This window comes from Macaca thibetana, chromosome 3 (assembly GCF_024542745.1).
Source record: "Macaca thibetana thibetana isolate TM-01 chromosome 3, ASM2454274v1, whole genome shotgun sequence".
Classification (NCBI taxonomy): domain Eukaryota; kingdom Metazoa; phylum Chordata; class Mammalia; order Primates; family Cercopithecidae; genus Macaca; species Macaca thibetana.
In genome coordinates, this window is record NC_065580.1 from 66,245,127 (window position 1) to 66,263,303 (window position 18,177).

At 38.6% G+C, this 18,177-nt stretch overlaps 2 protein-coding genes across 4 annotated transcripts in view; one reads left to right on the forward strand and one right to left on the reverse strand.

Moving 5' to 3' along the window:
• GRM3 (glutamate metabotropic receptor 3) overlaps positions 1 to 2,876 on the forward strand; it is a 102,256-nt gene extending 99,380 nt beyond the window's left edge. Inside the window, exon 5 of the mRNA XM_050785253.1 lies at positions 2,305 to 2,876. Within this exon, the coding sequence (XP_050641210.1) occupies positions 2,305 to 2,378 (74 nt within the window). The 3' untranslated portion in view covers positions 2,379 to 2,876. The remainder of the gene's footprint in view (positions 1 to 2,304) is intronic.
• ELAPOR2 (endosome-lysosome associated apoptosis and autophagy regulator family member 2) overlaps positions 1 to 18,177 on the reverse strand; it is a 272,270-nt gene that overhangs the window by 70,946 nt on the left and 183,147 nt on the right. The window lies entirely within an intron of this gene.

Below are 18,177 nucleotides of genomic sequence, written 5' to 3' on the forward strand. Positions count from 1 at the left end.
GTGGTGCAGCTCTTGCAGTGATCAGGAGAAACATCATGGTGGGTTGCCCAGGGTGGTAGATGCAAAGAGATCTAGTTAGACATAAATCTAGAGTTGATTGAAACTGATGATAGGTTTGACATGGGGCAGGGTTGAAACAAAAAGGAATGAAACATACATTTTAGATTTTTGGTTTGGGCAATTGGCCAGATGGCAAAACCATTCACTGAGGAAAGGAAAGCTAAATGGAGACAGGTTAGAGAATCAAGAGTTCAGCTTTGGCCACTGATTTTGAAGTGGCTTTTAAACATCCACATGAAGATGTCAATTAGGCAGTTGGATACCAAAGGCTGCAGAAAAAGCACATATTGAATGACCTAGAGTGCTCTCCTAGGTTTCCAGTAACCTATTTTGAATCTCACTTTGCCTTGCCCTTTCTCTTACCTTACCTACATTTGATGAAGCTGGAATTAGATACAATATATGGAAATAATTTTTCCAATTAAAGTATTTATAAACAATAAAGCGCTCACATTTGGAGTTATGATTATGACCGCTTTCCATCAAGTATTTATCTGGCACATACTGTGTTAACAATTTCTTCATTGTAGAGCTTTTAATGGGCTCATATTGTAAAGAAAATTGAACCTGATCCTAATAAGATGAAAAAATATCTCCAAAAGAGTTAGCATGTCGCATGACTCCAGTGTAACTTGAGGTAGCCATACAAACTTGACTTCATAGATTTTCTTACATACCTAGCCAAGTAATCAACATAAAATTGAGGGGCTATAGATTCCCTAGTGGTGGACCTGCTGATAGACTTCGGTGCCCCAAGTATAGTGAATGCTCCCCCACTGAATGCCATATAATCTCATATTTCATAAATAGTTGCTCCTGTTTAAGGAAATTAATAGGGATTTTGCCTAGGTAAAATGAAAATGTATGGGTCAATTATATATCCACTATCAAGCATGGACATTCAAACATGAAGCCAGTTTATCTGCATGTTAACTTTGAGATATGTTCTTAAAGAATGGGACAGATGGCTGGTCACTTTGATCTGAGCTGTGATCAAGTACCCCAGAGGATCAGCTCCTACTGGTCAGAGTAAATACAAATAGACAGGCCAAGGGGTTGTATGACAGAGATCTTAAATGTAATGGAACACCATCTCTTCAACCTATTCTCTTGGCTACATGGTTTCATTTCATGGAGAATGGGGCTCCTTGCTTTTGTTCACATTCAGTGCAAAGAAAAAGCATTAAGGGTGAAATATATATAACTTATCTGTACCTAGACTTCTCATGAAATAAAACTTTACCAAAAACAAGTTAATAGCTAAGAATTATATCTAGGAAAACTGAGTGCCATAAAAAGAATGAATATAAATCCATACTATATAATATGGCTAGGAAGTACTGTAGTTTCCTATGACTGGCATAAGGAATTAGCACAAACTGTGTGTCTTAAAACAATACAAATTTATTCTCTCACAGTTATAGAGGCTACAAGTGTGAAAGGAAAGCATCATCAGGGCCATACCATAACACTGTTGTCACTACTTGTCATTAACAAGGGCACCATCCATTTGGAATATCTTTTCTGAGACCTGTTATGAAATTGAAGCTCTTAGCAACCCAGCCCTTACTAGTGTTTTTACCGAAGTTATCCACTTGAACAATGAAAATATATCAAACCATTCTCTAAGGCAGTGGAGTTCATAGATGACTCACGGACTATATAAGGCTCATCCCTGTATAGACAGAACAAAACTAATTAAGGTACTGAAAACGGTAAATAATTTAGTAACCTATAAAAATTACAGTGAGCTTTTGATTTTGCACATTGTATTTTAACCAGTTTATAGATTACCAAAGCTAATTTTCAACCTGCAAGTGACTTCCTTCAACAATGATTATATTTATAAATTCTCCGCCAAGAGGTATGTTCCAAGTTGCAAACTAATTTTGAGCAGAACATATTTAGAAATTGACCTACAAGAGCATTTTAACAATTTAGCATTTTCCAAAGCTAAATCAAAATGAGTTTTTAATTTAATTTTATTTTTTCACATTTTTTATTTCCATGGGTTTTTGGGGAATCGATGGTATTTGGTTACATGAATAAGTTCTTTAGTGGTGATCTGTGATATTTTGGTGCACCCATCACCTGGGTAGTATACACTGAACCCCAATTCGTAGTCTTCTATCCCTCACCTCTTTCCCACCCTTTCCCCCTGAGTCCCCAAAGTCCGTTGTATCCTTCATGCTACAACTTTTGTGTCCCACTTGACTAACTTTTCTGTCCCACTTTGTTTTCCAGCCTCTGCAAGCATGTATGTGCCAACGGTGTGCAATGGGCGGGAAGTCCTCGACTCCACCACCTCATCTCTGTGATTGTGAATTGCAGTTCAGTTCTTGTGTTTTTAGACTGTTAGACAAAAGTGCTCATGTGCAGCTCCAGAATATGGAAACAGAGCAAGAGAACAACCCTAGTACCTTTTTTTAGAAACAGTACGATAAATTATTTTTGAGGACTGTATATAGTGATGTGCTAGAACTTTCTAGGCTGATTCTAGTGCCCCTATTATTAACAATTCCCCCAGAACATGGAAATAACCATTGTTTACAGAGCTGAGCATTGGTGACAGGGTCTGACAGGGTCAGTCTACTAAAAAAAAAAAAAAAAAAAAAAATACGGTGGCAATATTACGTAACTTTTTTTCCTATGAAGTTTTTTGTAGGTCCTTGTTGTAACTAATTTAGGATGAGTTTCTATGTTGTATATTAAAGTTACATTATGTGTAACATTGATTTTCTCAGCACAAAATAAAAAGCATCTGTATTAATGTAAAGATACTGAGAATAAAACCTTCAAGGTTTTCCAGCATGGTGGATAATGGTTTGTTCTTTTTGAATAACTCAAGGTAATTTGAATGACTTCAAGTCATTTCCACATTTAATTTTAGAAGAAACTGTCTGACTGTGCTTTTGTTCACATCTATACATACTTCAAACTCAAGTTGTTACCCTGCTGAAGAGTTGTGAGCAGGGTCAGACTTCTCTATGGTCCACAATGATCAGAAATTGACTGATAGAAACACCATATATATTTGACCATTTCAGCAACAATACACATTTTGATCTTCTAAAGCCATATCTGTGGGGCAGCCGAGAATTGCCCAGATAGAGATATGAGACAACAAGAGAGTTGCTATGTTCAGAATATAGAGACTGTGGCTGCCAGGGAAGATTTGATGGCTCTCATTTCCAAAAACAACCTTAATTACTATGAAATTGGCAGAGTATCTCCTCATTCCATTAGAAAATCACTCTCACCATTCACTGCTGAATGAGGCAATAAAATGCAGGATATCTTATTTTCCAGTTTTTCAGTAGCCATGCTCAGGCACATTGGCTTGTTACTAGAATATTTTACTAACCTAAGTAAGGGAGTGAACAGGGAAAACATGGATAAGCTAAAACTGGCTTATTCTTACTAAATCGTGTCCTATTTTTATCAACCTTTTACTCACAAATCATTTATGAATGTAGGAAAATTTGCTGAGAATCTATGTGTCAGATCCTGTGCCAGGGGCCATGGCTAGGGAGTGCTTTAGTTTCCTATGGGTAGTATAAGGAATTAGCACAAACTGGGTGTCTTAAAACAAGAGAAATTTATTCTTGCACAGTTACGGAGGCTGAAAGTCTGAAAGGAAAGTGTCAGCATCAGCAGGGTCACACTCTCTCAGAGGCTCTAGTGGAGAATTCGTTCCATGCCTCTTCTAGTTTCTGGTGGTTGCTGGCTTCCTTGGTTTGTGGCCACATCACTCCAATCTCTGCCTCCATCATCACATCATCTTCTCCTCTGTGTCAGTTTTGTCCCCCGTGTGTCTTACAAGGACACTAGTCATTTGATTCAGGGCCAATCTAGGTAGATACTATAGGATGAGTTCATCTCAGGATACTTAATTATATCTGCACAGGCCCTTTTTTCAAGTAAATTAACATTCTCAAGTTCCAGGGATTAAGATGTGGACATATCCTTTTAGGGGCCACTTTTTATCCCACAACAGAAAAAAAATGAGTAAGTTGTAGTGCCTGCCTCTAAGAAGCTTAAAGACTGGAAAATATTATGATGAGAGGACGTTTGTGACCCAAAGAAGACAGTGAGAGGAAAGATGAGGAGAATTAGGATATGAAGTATCCACAGGCTAAACAGTCAAGGCCTGAATAATCAAACATAATTATACTATTTTAAAATGCCTGAAAATAAGTAACAGGTACACAAAAAGCCAACAGGACTGGCTTTGGAGGAAATAAAGGAGTCAGATGTAGAAATTTTTCTCTTTCTTCTGGATGCATTTGAATCAGCAACCTAATCAAGCAATCCAAAATTCACCAGATGCTCAAAACAATAGTGTTCACCAGTGTCTAATTTCCATATTCAAATAAGAACCTGGAATCTGGGGAGGGGGGCTTAGACTGGATAATAGATTCAACAGCACTAAATGACAAAAATGAATTCTGCTGTGACTGAAACTGACAGGAGTGCTAGATAAGTGTGTTAAGAATGAGCATCTGCTCAGGATAAAGGCTGAGGCAAGGCTGATGGGAGAGAAAATAAACTCAGTCCTCTGATGGAATGTGACAGTCTGAAGAAGGCAATATCAGATGGGTTGTTCAGAGACATGGCTGATGCCTCAGACAATCAAACTGATTATGTATCTTTTCAAACAAGACAATTAGGTTTGTATATAAGTCTTCAGAAAACTCTGTTTTTGAGGGGGCTGGGTTTTGATCTATGAACACTATATTTCATGCCCTGAAAATATAATTTCATGCATTAACTGACAGTTCTTGTCATTTTCCTTTGCCTTGCCACAAGATTTATTTCCAACTGGAAGTGCATCATCTAACATGTGATCTTTGGAAATATTTTTCAAAACATTCAACATATGTACGAAAAATAGCAGCTATGAAATCTTTTACATAAGCCATTTCAAGCAAATAGGTTTTTGGTTGATTTTTTTGCTCCAGTAACATTTCATCAGTTCACAATATAAAACTGGTTGAGCCAGTCCATCTTTGCAAAAAACTTCCTGAGTTTAAGAAACCCAAGCAAAATGATATATCCCACTCATTAAAAAAAATATCAAGGTGACATCAGCAATATGGCAGAATAGGAAGCTCCTGCCTCTCCCTCTACCCACGAATCCACCAAAAAAAAAAAAAATCATCTATTCACAGATCAATTCCCACTGAGAGAAAGTTAGATACCAGTTGAGAGACTCCTACCCACCAGGCAACTGAGAGAACACCCACATCAAACGAGTAGGAAAAGCTGAAGCACACTCAGACACAGACTCTCCCCAGGCACTGAGCCATAAAATCTTGAACGGAATCCCCAACATCCAGCTTCTCCCTGTGGAGAGGAGGATTTGGACCCACATATAACATCCTAACTCTAAGATTTTCCTTGGTTTGACACTAAATTCACCAATTTTGGGAGCAGAAGGGATTAAACATAAGAGTCTCACTAGACCACAGTGAAAAAGCATCGATGTTACTCAAGCAGGCAAGCACGTCCAATGGCTTCATGCCCCAGGAGAGGTGCAGAAAAGAGGCTTAAAAAATGTAGCCCTTTGTCTCCCTAGAAGGGACATATTCTCCCAGTGTTTACTTGGCAGCCTGACTTGTAACTAACTTGCTTCAGGGAGTTAAAGGAACAAATAGCTCACTGGCAGTCTGAGAAGCAGATCAGCATTTCTTGAGTTTTTCCCCCAGTTCACACCAGCAATAACTCCAGGTCTATTAATCTATCCTGGAAGGAATTTGTTCATACACTGAGCACCCCAACTTTTACAGCTTTCACCCAAGGGACTGCATCCTAAACCTTCCAGCTCTGGGAGCAGAGCGGACTGGCTTACATGTCTCTGTGGACCACAGGAAAAGGGCAGTGTTTTATAAAAGTATGCAAGCATTTCCAGAGCCTTGGTCCCACAGGAGCAGTGCAGAAAATGGGGCTGAAATGCAGCCCTGTTTCTCTCAAGAAGGAGTTTATAGCATACTTTTCCAGTGGCTACTTGGCAGCTTGGCTTCCAACTAACTTGCATCAGGGAGTTAAGGAGGCAGATAAATATTAACCCATCACCAGACTGAGAAGAACACTGGCTCTTCTGGAGCCTTCTCTCCAAGTTCACCACTGTGATAACTCCAGTTCTATTAATTTTTCCTGGAAGGAGCTTGTCCATACATTGAGTGTCCCACTTTTATAGCTTCTATCCAAGGTACTGCATCCTAAACATCTTACCTCTGGGAACAGAGGGTACTAAGTACATGTGAGTCTACCTAGACCAAAGAAAAAACTGAACATTTTATATATATGTGTAAGCACTTACGGGGGCTTCATTCCCTAGAAGCAATGCAGAGAAGGGGCTCTAAACATGCAGGTCTTTGTTTCTTCGTGGAAGGGGTTTATGCCTTTCATTAAGTGCCCCAGTTTTTATAGCTACCACCCAAAGGACTCCATTCTAAACCTCTTAGCTATGGAAAAAAAGAGACCAGGCATATTCAAGATTCCATAGATCACAGAATAAAGAAGTGTTTTTAAGTGAGCATGCAAATACTTTCAGGGGCTACATCCCCTTGGAGCAATGCAGAAAAGGGTGAGAACATACAGCTTCCATTTTCTCTTCAGAAGGGGCTTATCGTACACAGTGACAGTGGCCACTTAATGGCCTGACTTCTAATGAACTTGCATTGGGGAGTTAACAGGGAAAAAAAAAACAACAGCCCTCAGCAACAACCAGAGTCAAAGCTTGAAACTTCATATGCCTTTCTTCTAGCTCACCTAGTAATAAATCCAGGTCTACTCATTCTTCTTGGAAGGAGTTTGGTCATGCACCAAGTGCCACAACTTCTATATCCCACTCAAGTGACTGTCTCCTTAATGATCCAGCTCTAGGAGCCAATGGGGCTTTGCATTTATGAGTGGTCCTGACCACAGAAAAGAAAATGGTCAATATACAATGGGCCCACTCTCAGCAGCGATCTCCCCAGAATCAGAGAGTGCAGCCTGAATACGAGTTCAAGCATTTGCCACAGATCCTCTCCCTGGCTTACTGCAGAAAGAGTGGGAGATAAATATCCATGCCCAGTCACAGTGAAGAGAGAAAAAACTGGAACATATATTCAAATTCAACACCCCAACCTTTCCAGCTACATCTAGGGAGTCTGGATTCTAACTTACTTGTCTCAGAGTACTGACAGGATATGACACATCCTAAGCTCCAGGGACCACCAAAAACAGAAATAGCAGTCTGGACAAACACATAGATTTGAGAGGTAACTTAATATCTCTGGCTAGATGGACTGGTGAGGTACTTCTACAAGAAGCCAATTTGACAAGACTTGGAGAGGTAGTTGTTTTATCTCATGTACAGATACCAACACAGAGGGTCAAAAAAAAAAAAGTAAAGGTGAATATATCCTAAATAAAAGAACAAGATACATCTGAAACTGACCCAAGTGAAGTGGAGCTATGTGATTTACCCACAGAGAGAATTCAAAATAATGGTCATAAATATGCTCATTAATGACAGGAGAACAATGCAAGAACAAACTGAGAATTTCAACAAACGGATAGAAAATATTAAAAATTACCAAACAGGGGTCCTGGAGCAAAATGGCCAAATAGAAACAGCTCCAGCCTCCAGCTCCCAGTGCAAGCGACACAGAAGATGGGTTATTTCTGCATTTTCAACTGAGGTACAGGGTTCATCTCACTGGGGAGTACCGGACAATCGGTGCTGGTCAGCTGGTGCAGCGCAATCAGCAAGAGCTGAAGCAGGGCGAGGCATCGCCTCACCTGGGAAGTGCAAGGGGGGAGGGAATCCCTTTTCCTAGCCAAGGGAATCTGAGACACACAATACCTGGAAAATTGGGTAACTCCCACCCTAATACTGTGCTTTACCAAGGCTCTTAGTAAACGGCACACCAGGAGATTATATCCCACACCTGGCTGGCAGGGTCCCATACCTATGGAGCCTCTCTCACTGCTAGCATGGCAGTCTGAGATCTAACTGCAAGGCAGCAGCTAGGCTGGGGGAGGGTTGCCTGCCATTGCTGAGGCTTAAGTAAACAAAGCCACAGGGAAGCTCGAACTGGGTGGAGCTCACAGCAGCTCAAGGAGGCCTGCCTGTCTCTGTAGACTCCACCTCTGGGGATGGGACAAAGCTAAACAAAAAGCAGCAGAAACCTCTGCAGATGTAAAAGACACTGACAGCTTTGAAGAGAGCAGAGGATCTCCCAACATGGAGGTTGAGATCTGAGAATGGATGGACTGCCTGCTCAAGTGGGTCCCTGACCCCTGAGTAGCCTAACTGGGAGACATCCCCCACTAGCTGCAGACCAACACCCCCCACCTCACATGGCGGGGTACATCCCTGAGACGAAGCTTCCAGAGCAAGAATCAGACAGGAACACTCACTGTTCAGCAATATTCAATCTTCTGCAGCCTCCACAGCTGATACCCAGGCAAACAGCATCTGGAGTGGACCTCAAGCAATCTCCAACAGACCTACAGCTGAGGGTCCTGACTGTTAGAAGGAAAACTAACAAACAGTAAGGACACATGCACCAAAACCCCATCAGTATGTCACCAGCATCAAAGACCAAAGACAGATAAAACCACAAAGATGGGGAAAAAGCAGGGCAGAAAAGCTGGAAATTCAAAAAATAAGAGCGCATCTCCTCCTCCAAAGGAACGCAGCTCATCGCCAGCAATGGATCAAAGCTGGATGGAGAATGACTTTGACGAGTTCAGAGAAGAAGGCTTCAGTACATCAAACTTCTCAGAGCTAAAGGAGGAACTACGTACACAGCACAAAGAAACTAAAAATCTTGAAAAAAAATGGAAGAATGGATAACTAGAATAATCAATGCAGAGAAGGCCATAAATGAACTGACAGAGATAAAAACCATGGCACAAGAAATACGTGACAAATGCACAAGCTTCAGTAACCGACTCAATCAACTGGAAGAAACAGTATCAGCGATTGAAGATCAAATGAATGAAATGAAGTGAGAAGAGAAGTCTAGAGAAAAAAGAGGAAAAAGAAATGAACAAAGTCTCCAAGAAGTATAGGATTATGTGAAAAGACCAAATCTACATCTGACTGGGGTGCCTGAAAGTGAGGGGGAAAATGGAACCAAGTTGGAAAACACTCTTCAGGATATCATCCAGGAGAACTTCCCCAACCTAGTAAGGCAGGCCAACATTCAAATTCAGGAAATACGGAGAATGCCACACAGATACTCCTCGAGAAGAGCAACTCCAAGACACATTAATTGTCAGATTCACCAAAGTTGAAATGAAGGAAAAAATGTTAAGGGCAGCCAGAGAAAAAGGTTGGGTTACCCACAAAGGGAACCCCATCAGACTAACAGCAGATCTCTCGGCAGAAACTCTACAAACCAGAAGAGAGTGCGGGCCAATATTCAACATTCTTAAAGAAAAGAATTTTCAACCCAGAATTTCATATCCAGCCAAACTAAGTTTCATAAGTGAAGGAGAAATAAAATCCTTTACAGACAAGCAAAGGCTTAGAGATTTTGTCACCACCAGTCCTGCCAGCAAGAGACCCTAAAGGAAGCACTAAACATGGAAAGGAACAACCAGCTCCAGCCATTGTAACAACATGCCAAAATGTAAAGACCATCGATGCTAGGAAGAAACTGCATCAACTAATGAGCAAAATAACCAACGAATATCACAATGACAGGATCAAGTTCACACATAACAATATTAACCTTAAATGTAAATGAACTAAATGGTCCAATTAAAAGACACAGACTGGCAAATTGGATGAAGAGTCAAGACCCATCAGTTTGCTGTATTCTGGAGACCCATCTCACATGCAGAGACACACATAGGCTCAAAATAAAGGGATGGAGGAAGATCTACCAAGCAAATGGAGGACATAAAAAAGCAGGAGTTGCAATCCTACTCTCTGACAAAACAGACTTTAAACCATCAAAGATCAAAAGAGACAAAGAAGGCCATTACATAATGGTAAAGGGATCAATTCATCAGGAAGAGCTAACTATCCTAAATATATATGCACCCAACACAGGAGCACCCAGATTCATAAAGCAAGTCCTTAGAGACTTACAAAGAGACTTAGACTCCCATACAATAATAACGAGAGACTTCAACACCCCACTGTCAACATTAGACAGATCAATGAGACAGAAAGTTAACAAGGATATCCAGGAATTGAACTCAACTCTGCACCAAGCCGACCTAATAGACATCTACAGAACTCTCCACCACAAATCAACAGAATAGACATTCTTCTCAGCACCACATCACACTTATTCCAAAATTGACCACATAGCTGGAAGTAAAGCACTCCTCAGCAAATGTACAAGAACAGAAATTATAACAAACTCTCTCTCAGACTACAGTGCAATCAAACTAGAACTCAGGACTAAGAAACTCAAACAAAACCGCTCAATTACATGGAAACTGAACAACCTGCTCCTGAATGACTACTGGGTACATAACGAAATGAAGGCAGAAATAAAGATGTTCTTTGAAACCAATGAGAACAAAGATACAACATACCAGAATCTTTGGGACATATTTAAAGCAGTGTGTAGAGGGAAATTTATAGCACTAAATGCCCACAAGAGAAAGCTGGAAAGATCCAAAATTGACATCCTAACATCACAATTAAAAGAACTAGAGAAGCAAGAGCAAACACATTCGAAAGCTAGCAGAAGGCAAGAAATAACTAAGATCAGAGCAGAACTGAAGGAGATAGAGACACAAAAATCCCTCCAAAAAATCAATGAATCCAGGAGCTGGTTTTTTGAAAAGATCAACAAAATTGATAGACCGCTAGCAAGACTTATAAAGAAGAAAAGAGAGAAGAATCAAATAGATGCAATAAAAAATGATAAAGGGGATATCACCACCGACCCCACAGAAATACAAACTACCATCAGAGAATACTATAAACACCTCTACACAAATAAACTAGAAAACCTAGAAGAAATGGATAATTTCCTGGACACTTACACTCTCCCAAGACTAAACCAGGAAGAACTTGAATCCCTGAATAGACCAATAGCAGGCTCTGAAATTGAGGCAATAATTAATGGCCTACCAACCAAAAAAGTCCAGGACCAGACGGATTCACAGCCGAATTCTACCAGAGGTACAAGGAGGAGTTGGTACCATTCCTTCTGAAACTATTCCAATCAACAGAAAAAGAGGGAATCCTCCATAACTCATTTTATGAGGCCAACATCATCCTGATACCAAAGCCTGGCAGAGACACAACAATAAAAGAGCATTTTAGACCAATATCCCTGATGAACATCGATGCAAAAATCCTCAATAAAATACTGGCAAACCGAATCCAGCAGCACATCAAAAAGCTTATCCATCATGATCAAGTGGGCTTCATCCCTGGGATGCAAGGCTGGTTCAACATACGCAAATCAATAAATGTAATCCAGCATATGAACAGAACCAAAGACAAAAACCACATGATTATCTCAATAGATGCAGAAAGGGCCTTTGACAAAATTTAACCGCCCTTCATGCTAAAAACTCTCAATAAATTCAGTATTGATGGAACGTATCTCAAAATAATAAGAGTTATTTATGACAAACCCACAGCCAATATCATACTGAATGGGCAAAAACTGGAAGCATTCCCTTTGAAAACTGGCACAAGACAGGGATGCCCTCTCTCACCACTCCTATTCAACATAGTGTTGGAAGTTCTGGCTAGGGCAATCAGGCAAGAGAAAGAAATCAAGGGTATTCAGTTAGGAAAGAAGTTGTCAAATTGTCCCTGTTTGCAGATGACATGATTGTATATTTAGAAAACCCCATCATCTCAGCCCAAAATCTCCTTAAGCTCATAAGCAACTTCAGTAAACTCGCAGGATACAAAATCAATGTGCAAAAATCACAAGCATTCTTATACACCAGTAACAGACAAACAGAGAGCCAAATCATGAATGAACTTCCATTCACAATTGCTTCAAAGAGAATAAAATACCTAGGAATCCAACTTACAAGGGATGTAAAGGACGTCTTCAAGGAGAACTACAAACCATTGCTCAGTGAAATAAAAGAGGACACAAACAAATGGAAGAACATACCATGCTCATGGATAGGAAGAATCAATATTGTGAAAATGGCCATACTACCCAAAGTAATTTATAGATTCAATGCCATCCCCATCAAGCTACCGATGACTTTCTTCACAGTATTGGAAAAAACTGCTTTAAAGTTCATAAGGAACCAAAAAAGAACCCGCATTGCCAAGACGATCCTAAGTCAAAAGAACAAAACTGGAGGCATCATGCTACCTGACTTCAAACTATCCTACAAGGCTACAGTAACCAAAACAGCATGGTACTGGTACCAAAACAGAGATATAGACCAATGGAACAGAACAGAGCCCTCAGAAATAATACCACACATCTACAGCCATCTGATCTTTGACCAACCTCACAAAAACAAGAAATGGGGAAAGGATTCCCTATTTAATAAATGGTGCTGGGAAAATTGGCTAGCCATAAGTAGAAAGCTGAAACTGGATCCTTTCCTTACTCCTTATACAAAAATTAATTCAAGATGGATTAGAGACGTAAATGTTAGACCTAAAGCCATAAAAACCCTTGAAGAAAACCTAGGTAATACCATTCAGGATATAGGCATAGGCAAGGACTTAGTGTCTAAAACACCAAAAGCAATGGCAACAAAAGCCAAAATTGACAAATGGGATCTAATTAAACTAAAGAGCTTCTGCACAGCAAAAGAAACTACCATCAGAGTGAACAGGCAACCTACAGAATGGGAGAAAATGTTTGCAATCTACTCATCTGACAAAGGGCTAATATCCAGAACCTACAAAGAACTTAAACAAATTTACAAGAAAAAAACAAACAACCCCATCAAAAAGTGGGCAAAGGATATGAACAGACGTTTCTCAAAAGAGGACATGCAAGTAGCCAAGAGACACACGAAAAAATGCTCGTCGTCACTGGCCATCAGAGAAATGCAAATCAAAACCACAATGAGATACCATCTCACACCAGTTAGAATGGCGATCATTAAAAAGTCAGGAAACAACAGGTGCTGGAGAGGATGTGGAGAAATAGAAACTCTTTTACACTGTTGATGGGATTGTAAACTAGTTCAACCATTGTGGAAAACAGTATGGTGATTCCTCAAGGATCTAGAACTAGAAATACCATATAACCCAGCCATCCCATTTCTGGGTATATACCCAAAGGATTATAAATCATGCTGCTATAAAGACACATGAACACATATGTTTATGGCGGCACTATTCACAATAGCAAAGACTTGGAATCAACCCAAATGTCCATCAGTGACAGACTGGATTAAGAAAATGGGGCACATATACACCATGGAATACTATGCAACCATAAAAAAGGATGAGTTTGTGTCCTTTGTAGGGACATGGATGCAGCTGGAAACCATCATTCTCAGCAAACTATCGCAAGAACAGAAAACCAAACACCGCATGTTCTCACTCATAGGTGGGAATTGAACAATGAGATCACTTGGACTGGGGAAGGGGAACATCACACACCGGGGCCTATTATGGGGAGGGGGGCGGGGGGAGGGATGGCACTGGGAGTCATACCTGAAGTAAATGACGAGTTGATGGGTGCTGACGAGTTGATGGGTGCAATACACCAACATGGCACAAGTATACATATGTAACAAACCTGCACGTTGTGCACATGTACCCTAGAACTTAAAGTATAATAAAAAAAAATTATCAAACAGAAATCATAATTGCTGAGGAATACTACAGCTGAATTGAAAAAATTCAATAGAGGGATTCCATAGCAAAATAGATCAAGCAGAAGAAAGGATCAGCGAGAACTTGCACAATCTGAGGAGCAAAAAGAAAAAAATAAAATTAAAAAGAGTGAGGATAGGTTAAGAGACTATGGGGACACCATCAAGTGTAAGAACTTGCAGATTAATGGTGTACCCAAAGGAGAAGAGACAGAGAAAGGGAAAGAAAACATATTCAAAGAAATAATGGGAGAAAACTTCCCAAGCCTGGGAAAACAAATAGAAATATAGATCCAGTAAGTCCAAAGGATACCAAATAAACTAATCCAAAGAAACCCACACTGAGACACATCATAATCAAAAGTTGAACACAATATATTTTAAAGTAACTTTAAACGTATAATTGGATTATGTGTGACTAAAGGGTAAATGCTTGAGGGGGTGGATACCCCATTCTCCATGATGTGCTTATTTTACATTTCATGCCTATATCCAAACATCTCATATACCCCATAAATATATATATCTACTATGTACTCACAAAAATTAAAAATAAAATAAAAGTTAAAGACAAAAAGAGTGCTGAAAGCAGCAAAGGGAAAGTGATTTGTTACATACAAGGGAACCTCCTCCAGATTATCAGGGGATTTTTTTAGCACAAATCTTGCAGACCAGAATGGAGTAGAATGATATTCAAAATGCTGGAAAAAAATTTCAAAAATACACTACTCAGCAATCTTATCTTTCAAAAATGACAGGGTGATAAAGACTTTCTAAGACAAACAAAAGTTAAGAGTTTCTCACAATTAGAACTACCTTACAAGAAATGCTAATAGGAGTTCTCCCAGGTGAAGGAAGAGGATGTTAATTAGTAACATGAAAAAAATATGAAAGTATAAAACTCATTGGTAAAGATAAGTCCATTGTAAAATTCAAAACCCTCTAATATGGTAATAATGGTGGGTAAACTATTATATCTCTAGTACAAAAATTAAAAGGCAAAACTATTAAAAATAACTAAAGCCACAATAATTTGTTAAAGATAAAAACTATTTTTAAAAATACAATTTATTATATCAAAAGCATGAAAGTTGGTAGAAGGGGAAGTAAAAGTGTATACAATCAAATTTATATTTTATCAGCTTAAAATACACCATTATAAGATGTTTTATAAAATTCTCAGGGTAACCACAAAGCAAAAGTCTCTAATACATACACAAAGCCAAAAGAAAGGATGCAAAGCATAACATTATAAAAGTCCTCAAATCACAAAGGAATAAAGTAATAGATGATGAAAGGAACAAAGAACCTACAAAACAATGAACAAAATGGTAGTAGTAACTTGTTATCTATCAGTAATTACTTTGAATGGAAATGGATTAAATTCTCCAATAAAAAGGCATAGAGTGGCTGAATGGATTAAAAAAAATAAGACCCAAGTATATGCTGCCCACAAGAAACTCACTTCACCTTAAAAGAATATTCATAAATTGAAAATGAAGGAATGGAAAAAGATATTCCAAATAAATGGAAACAAAAAGAGAGCACTGCCGGGCGCCGTGGCTCACGCCTGTAATCCCAGCACTTTGGGAGGCTGAGGCGGGCGGATCACAAGGTCAGGAGATCGAGACCACGGTGAAACCCCGTCTCTACTAAAAATACAAAAAATTAGCCGGGCGCGGTGGCGGGCGCCTGTAGTCCCAGCTACTGAGGAGGCTGAGGCAGGAGAATGGCGTGAACCCAGGAGGCGGAGCTTGCAGTGAGCCGAGATTGCGCCACTGCACTCCAGCCTGGGCGACAGAGCGAGACTCCGTCTCAAAAAAAAAAAAAAAAAAAAAAAAAACAAAAAGAGAGCAGTGGTAGCTATACTTATTTCAGACAAAATGAACTTTAGGCTAAAAATTGGAAAAAGAGACAAAGAAGGTCATTATATAGTGATGAAGGTGTAAATTCATCAAGAGGATATAACAATTATATATGCACCCAACATCAGAGCACCTAAAAAAAAAATACATATATATGTATAAAAATATATATGTATATGTATATTTTATACAATATATGTATAAAAAATACATATATATGTGTGTGTGTGTGTATATATATATAAAAAGCAAACATTAAGAGATCTAAAGGGAAATACAGATTGCAACAGAGTAATAGTAGGAGATGTCAATACCACACTTTCAACATCAAACAGGTAATCCAAAAAGAAAATCAATAAGGAAACACTGGACTTGAACTACACTTTAGACCAAATGGACTGAAAAGACATATACAAAACACTTCATCCAACAGCAACAGAATATACATTTTTACCAAGTGTACATGGAATACTGATCTTATGGGTCATATTCTAGGCTAGATCATATATATTAGGCCAAAAAATGTGTCTTGACAAAAGATACTTCAAGTATCTTTTCTGACTAAAATAGTATGAAACTAACAATCAATAACAGGAAGAATAACAGAAATGCAACAAATAAGTGGAAGTTAAACAATATGCTCCTGAACAACTATTGGGTCAAAGAAGCATTTAAAAGGGAAATTAAAAAATACCTTGAGGCCCAACGCAGTGGCTCATGCCTATAATCCTAGCACTTTGGGAGGCCAAGGCAGGCGGATAGCTTGAGCTCAGGAGTTCGAGACCAGCCTGGGCAACGTGGTGAAACCCCGTGTCTACAAAAAATACAAAAACAGCTGGGTGTGGTGGTGTGCATCTGTGGTCCCAGCTACTTGGGAGGCTGAGGTGGGAGGATTGCTTGAGCCCAGGGAGTGGGGTCGTAGTGAGCTGAGACTGCACCACTGAACTCCAGCCTGGATGACAGAGTGAGACTCCATCTCAAAAATAATGATAATAAGAAATAAAAATATATCTTGAGACAGACAAAAATGGAAACACAATATACCAAAACTTAAGGGATGCAGCAAAAGCAGTTCTAAGAAGGAAGTTTGTAACAATGAACACCTACATCAAAAAAGAAAAAAGATCTCAAATAAATAACCATGTTACACTTCAAGGAACTTAAAAACCAAACAAAACAAAAACCCTAAGCTCAAAGTTAGCAGAAGGAAGAAAATAACAAACATTGAGAAGAAATAAATGAAATAGAGACTAGAAAAACAGTAGAAAAAAATTTAGGAAAGCTAAACAAAATTGACAAACCCTTACTTAGGCTAAGAAAAAATAGATAAGACTCAAATAAATAAAATCAGAAATAAAAGAGGAAATCTTAAAACTGATAACACAGAATACAATGGATCTTAAGAGGCAACTATGAACAATTAGACATGAACAAATTGAACAATCTAGAAGAAATGAATAAATTCCTAGAAACATATAACCTCCCAAGACTATATCACAAAGAAATTTGAAATCCAAACAGACCAATAATGAGTAAAGAGATTTGAACCAGTAATTTAAAATCTATCATCAAAGAAAAGTCCAGAACCAGATGGTTTCACAACTGAATTCTACCAAACATTTAAGGAATTAAGTTTCAGTTATTTCTCAAACTCTTGCAAGAAAACAGAACAGGAGGGAATATTTTCAAACCCTGTACTATAAAGCCAGCATTATCCTGATACTAAAGCTGGAGAAGGACATTACAAAAAAAGAAAACTATAGGTCAATATCACTGATGAACATAGATGCAAAAATACTCAACAAAATACTAGCAAACCATATTTGACAATATACTAAAAAGATATTTTACTATGATCAAGTAGAATTTAACCCTGGAATGCAAGAATGATTTAAAGTAGGCAAATCAATAAATGAGATTCACTATATTAACAGAATAAAGGACAAAAACCATATGATCATCTCAACATATGTTGGAAAAAATTAGAGAATTAAAAAATATTCCTCAACACAATAAAAGCCATATATGACAAACTCACAGCTAACATCATACTCAACAGTGAAAAACTAAAAGGCTTTTTCTTTGTGATAAGGAAAAAGACAAAGATGGCCATTCTCAACACTTCTGTTCTACATAGTACTGGAAAATGCTAGTTAGAGCAATTATGAAAAAGAAAGAAAAGGCATCTCAACAGGAAAGGATGAAGTGAAAGTATCTCTATTTGCAGATGAAATGATCTTACATATAGAAAATCCTAAAAACGCCACCAAAAAAACTGTTAGAACTGATAAATGAATGCAGTGAAGTTGCAGGATACAAAATCAACTTATAAAAATCAGTAGTGTTTCTATATACTAATAATGAACTATCTAAAAAAAGAAATTAAGAAAATAATTCCATTTACAATAGCATGAAAAATGTGAAATACTTAGGAGTAAATTTAGACAAGGAAGTAAAGGATGTTCATAGT